Source organism: Aristolochia californica, unplaced genomic scaffold (assembly GCF_029961685.1).
Source record: "Aristolochia californica isolate CCGP_79_NKW_82.1479 unplaced genomic scaffold, dmAriCali1.0.hap1 SCAF_3, whole genome shotgun sequence".
In the NCBI taxonomy this organism is placed as follows: Eukaryota; Viridiplantae; Streptophyta; class Magnoliopsida; order Piperales; family Aristolochiaceae; genus Aristolochia; species Aristolochia californica.
In genome coordinates, this window is record NW_027181992.1 from 48,397,989 (window position 1) to 48,403,117 (window position 5,129).

At 38.4% G+C, this 5,129-nt stretch overlaps 1 protein-coding gene across 1 annotated transcript; it reads right to left on the bottom strand.

Annotated features, from left to right (window-relative positions):
* Positions 1-1,107: 1,107 nt before the first annotated feature.
* On the bottom strand, positions 1,108-3,757 carry LOC137959696 (putative pentatricopeptide repeat-containing protein At5g13230, mitochondrial). Its single transcript, XM_068807024.1, has 3 exons — positions 3,658-3,757; positions 2,160-2,281; positions 1,108-2,073 (listed from the first exon to the last, which is right to left on the bottom strand). The coding sequence occupies exons 1-3, from the start codon at positions 3,755-3,757 to the stop codon at positions 1,108-1,110; spliced, it is 1,188 nt and encodes a 395-aa protein (XP_068663125.1).
* Between the last annotated feature and the right edge of the window lie 1,372 nt (positions 3,758-5,129).

Sequence of the window (5,129 nt, forward strand, 5' to 3'; positions counted from 1 at the left end):
ATCCAGTAGTGGAAGAGGAACCTTCTAATTCATGTGGATGGAGATTTTGCATCAACTATGGCATAGAACTTGAGAGGCAAGGGAGAAAATCTTGCATTTATGGGGCTCAACATCATTTGAATTTTTTGAATCTTCCTTTTTCCAAGCTTCCTTTAGTTACTTGAATGAACCATTTCTCTAAATGCTTCACGAGGGGAGGTTTGTACCTAGATCTAAAGCCCAAGGTTTTGGGGTGTTTGGGTTCTTGGTGTGTAAGGGGTTTAAGGGTTTAGGATATAGGGTTTAGGCAATGAGGAAATTGTTAAGGGTTGACGTAATAATGGAGTAGTAAATGATGGAGCAGAGCAAAGGAGTTGAGTGTATGCTGCTAAGTCAGAAATGGTAGGGCAGGCTGTAATAATAATGATGAGGAGGATGAGGATGACAATGGAATGAATACATTTTAAAACATAGTAGTTTAATTTTGTATAGTAGTAAAATCTTCGAGAGAAAAGTCCAATATTGATCTTCAAGAAGAGTAAGTGTGTTAGTGAAAACGGTTTGGTGAGAGCATCTATAGCTTTGACCACCTTGACCTGCACTTCCACCTTGACCTGCACGTCTATTACTTTGAAGCTTTATTAGCTTTGTGAGGCAACCGTCATTGTAACAAGTATCGTGTAATCTTCATGGTGATGGACTACATATGCTCATATTCTTATTTATCTAGATAACTTTCAACTCTTCAATTGTTTCAATGAAAAGAAAAAATATGTGGTCAAAAGATGGTAAGAGATTCTTTAAATAATTAAATTAAAAATTTACAGTTACAAATTTCAATCCAGCTACACCATGGCTCTTTCTTCACCCCTCTTTGTTTGATTTCATACTGCAGTTTCCCCACTTCATCCTATCTACCTCCTGCTGTAAACACATGTGACAGGAGTACCAAAGAGGATGCTTCACTTGGTAGACCATTTTTCATTATATTTTCTGCAACCTCCAGCCCTTTCTCGGACTCATAGGAATTCTTACAAGCAACCAAAAGGCTCTTCCATAACTGCTCCTTGAAAATTTTTGGAGACCTTTCAATGAAATCTTCAGCCTCCTCAAATTTCCTAGATCCTACTAAGAGATGCACCATACAGATATATGTTCTTCCTCAGGTTCAATTTCCATAGAATCAAACAAACTCTTCCCATAATCGACGAGCCCATCGTGAGCACATGCCGATAGAGCACATGTATAACTGATTCGATTAGGTTTCCTCTCATTTATCTTCATCTCTTCGAACAATATTAATACATCGTTAACTCCTCCATGGTAGGCCAATCCTCCCATCATTGTTGTCCATGAAACGATGGATTTCTTTTCCATGTCTTGAAAAATCTTCATTCCATCTTCAACGTTTCTACACTTGGCATACATATCAATCATGGAGTTCCCCAAACATGTTCTCCTAGCAAGGCCAACTTTTGAACTGAGAGTGTGAACCTGCTTTCCAATCTCTAGCAAAACCAATTTTGTGCAAATACCCAATATTGTGGTCATGGTGATCTCATATGCTTTTAAGCCTGACTCAAGAAAATTGCAGAAAACATGAAGATCCCACTCTCCTTCACCACTTACTCTGTACCCTTCAATCAAAGAATTCCATGAGCCCACATCTTTGCAATCTAATGTTTCAAATACTTTGATCCCACCATCCATGTGCATAGTTCTAGCATACATCAAGATTAGAGCACTCCCTGTGAAACAATCTACATCTAATCCCGTTTTAATAGCTATTCCATGGAGTTCTCTACCTCTAAATTCGCCTTGTACGCAAGCAGAAATTGAGGATGATAATGTAAAAGAAGATACAACGATACTTCTTCTCCTCATTCTTTGAAATGTCTCAACAGTGGTTCTGAAAAATCCATTATGGGAAAGGCCAGAAATGAGTGAGTTCCATGAGATTTCATCAGGCTGACGGATATCTCGAAAGACTAACTCAGCTTCTGTGACCCAATCTTGAGACATGTATAGAGAGAGGAGAGCATTGGAGACCATGAGATGGGTTAATGAGCCTCTCTTCAACGCATGTGAATGCACCTAAAATAAGTTCTCTAGTCATTAGTACTTACAGTTAGCTAGAACAAAACCCAACCAAAAAGAAGCATTCTTCATTACCTGCGTACCATGGAGCAGGCACTAATAACACCTGCATAGGTATATTCATTTGGAGGAGACAATGGGTCCTGAGAATTCATGAGGGAGAACAACTTCAGAGCTTTATTACATCTTCCACATTGATCGTATCCTGAAATCAATGTAGACCAAGTAACCGTATTCTTTGCGAAAATTTCATCGAATAGTTTATGAGCACACAACAGTTTCTCACACTTTGCATAAAAATTAACCACATGGTTCTGCAAATACCCATTGGAAGACCACACCTGTCGTTTTAGAACCACAGAGTGGACTGAGCGGCCATTATTGTATAGATGCAGCTTGGAGTAGGAGCTGAGTAGCGAGCCAAGGAAACCGGGAGTAAATCCCAAGCTCTCTTTCACAGTGGCTGCACCCACTTCGGTTATTTTCATCACTTCCACGAGACATCAAACTATTGCACAAGTAGCTATCACAGGGCTCTGGCTGTCATACACTGGCTGTCATACATGTCTGTTGGCATCAGTGACCTAATAAGACCTAGTTGACAAAAACGACGAGCATACAATTAAAGAAAAAAAAACAAATATGCAGTTGGTCTCTGGTACATGACCACCAGCTTGGAAAATTTTCATTAGATCATGAAACTGTCCATACTACCACAAGCAAAAATTGGACTTCTCAAAGGTTGAATATTTGACTCTTCAATAGCAACTCCTTCACATGCAAAGTCAAACAAGCAAATGTAAATAAACAAAGTAAATCCCAGTCTCACACACGAAAACAAAACATCAACATATACAGTTCTAGGGTTTAGGGTTTAAAGATAAAATTATTTTCACAAGAGACTACGAATTATTTTGTATTTGGCTTACCTCCTTTCTTATTGATCTATCCAGTAACATCTCTTAGACGTTTGTCGTGTTGCTCCACTGATCTGTCAAAAACATGCCTAATCCATCTCCTAGACTACTTTTCTTTTTCTTTTTAATGCTCATGAGTACCAAAGTTATGATAATAGATATTTTAGTATTTGATTTAAAGAATGATGAAATAGAACCAAGATATCCGATATTTCGGCAAAATATCAAAACTGAGTCTGATTTGTATCGGTCGTCATTGATGATGAAGTTGACCGTTACAATGATCGTATTGGTCGTCACTGACGATGAAGTTGACCGTTACAATGATCGTATCAGGCACTACAAACTAAATGTAATGGTAACGGTCTCATAACGGGTTTTTTGCAACGTAACACATGGAAATCGGCCCGAGTCAAGTCCGAGTTGTCGTGAGTCAAATGCCGAGTAGCTCAGATTAGAGGCAACAGAATAATGAGTGGGCCGGGATTGATTATAGTAAAATAACGTTTTGACTTGGATCGTCCCGTAACCAAGACCTACTTCTCAAAATAATTAACCGAGTAACTGAGGCAGGACAACTCGCGATGTTGTCTGATGATCTTACCAGTCTGTGACTAAATCTACACCATCACTGTCCTACCCTACACCATCTCTGACTCTCTACCTTTCTGCTCAGACATCACCATAGGCGACAAGGCGACTATCAGACCAGCTACTTCATTGGCGATTGTGATCTTTACAACCACCATCTTCCTTTTCCTCATGCTCCGAAATGGAGGTGGCACCACCTATCTCGACACCTCGTTCGATCGCTAATAAGTTAAACACTACTGAACGCCCGATTGTCCTTTGATTCTCTCTCTAAATTGAATTTTTTTCTCCGTAAGCATCATCTCTTCTAGAAATTCTTGGGGTGCTCAGGAGAATCATCTTCCTCTATCTCTCGATCTCCTCTTGCTCGCTTACCTCTCATCTCTCCTCTATTTTCTTCTCTTTCTCAAGCTTGAAAACTGTTGTGCTAGCTTTTTGAATAGATAGAGAATCTAAATAGGCATTCAAATTAATTTCGGTTAGTGCACTTTGATAGTATCATTGCTGCTGACTTACTTTGATTTCCTTTGATTTCCTCATATCATTTCTCTCTCTCTCTCACTGTTTCCTGATCAACTATTTTTTCAGGGTACAGGAACTGGGTTTGGCTAAGGACCAGTATGAGTGGTATGTTGATATTCGAAAGGATGAACTACCAAACTTTCTGGTTTAAATGTGAGGTTTGGCAACATGGACATGACAATTACTTGTGTTAATGCTGTTAGAGATGTCATTCCCTTCCCTAGAACTTTTGGTTACTAGCATTTGTTGCTTTTGTTCTTTCCAATGGGTTTTCTTTTATTCTTTTGTGATCAAGAGTACTCATAGTTTTCTTTTCAAGAAAAGAATGAGTACTTATAGTTTTTTCATTTTTCTAGTGCTCATGAGTACCAAAGTTATGATAATAGATATTTTAATATTTGATTTAAAGAATGAAGAAATAGGGAAAGGATGCTGGAATCAAGTCCAATCAACCTTTGCTGAACCGAATTTTTGTTCCTTAGGAAAGTTCTATTTATATGAACGATGTCATCAACTAACAAAAAAGAAAGTAGTATGTGTGAAAATAATTGTATCTTTTGCTTAGCACCCTACGAGTTGCATTGAAGGATGACAACATAGAAAAAGTTATTTGAGGTGGATTAGGCATGTTTAGGGAGGATCAATGGAGCAACAATGACAAGCGTCTAGAAGATGTTATTGGATAGATCATTTTTTTTTTAAATAATGCTGAGTCATATTAAAAGGCTCAAAAGATTAAGATTACAAGGAGGGGGAATCATCGTCCAGAAACAGCGGTGAAGCTCTTGGTATATCTTAACAATACACTCAGATCCCACCTAACAAAATGAACCATTATTACTTTTTTACCCAACCACCAGTTGAACCAAATGAAAAACACCAATTAAAGAGATTTTCTCAACCCAAACACATCAAGGGGGGGGGTTAGTCCCCCAAATAGATTTTTCAAGTTCAAGTTCATGTCCAACATGAAGATCATGTCAGTTATGTACATGAAGATCATCTTCGCACTTGGTGTTAGTG

Coding starts and splice junctions, on each gene's coding strand:
- LOC137959696 (XM_068807024.1), bottom strand. CDS start 3,757: ATGAGGAAAAGGAAGATGGTGGTTGTAAAGATCACAATCGCCAATGAA. Junction 2,282..3,657: donor GGTGATGTCTGAGCAGAAAG/GTAGAGAGTCAG, acceptor CATTGATTTCAG/GATACGATCAATGTGGAAGA. Junction 2,074..2,159: donor TTATTAGTGCCTGCTCCATG/GTACGCAGGTAA, acceptor AACTTATTTTAG/GTGCATTCACATGCGTTGAA.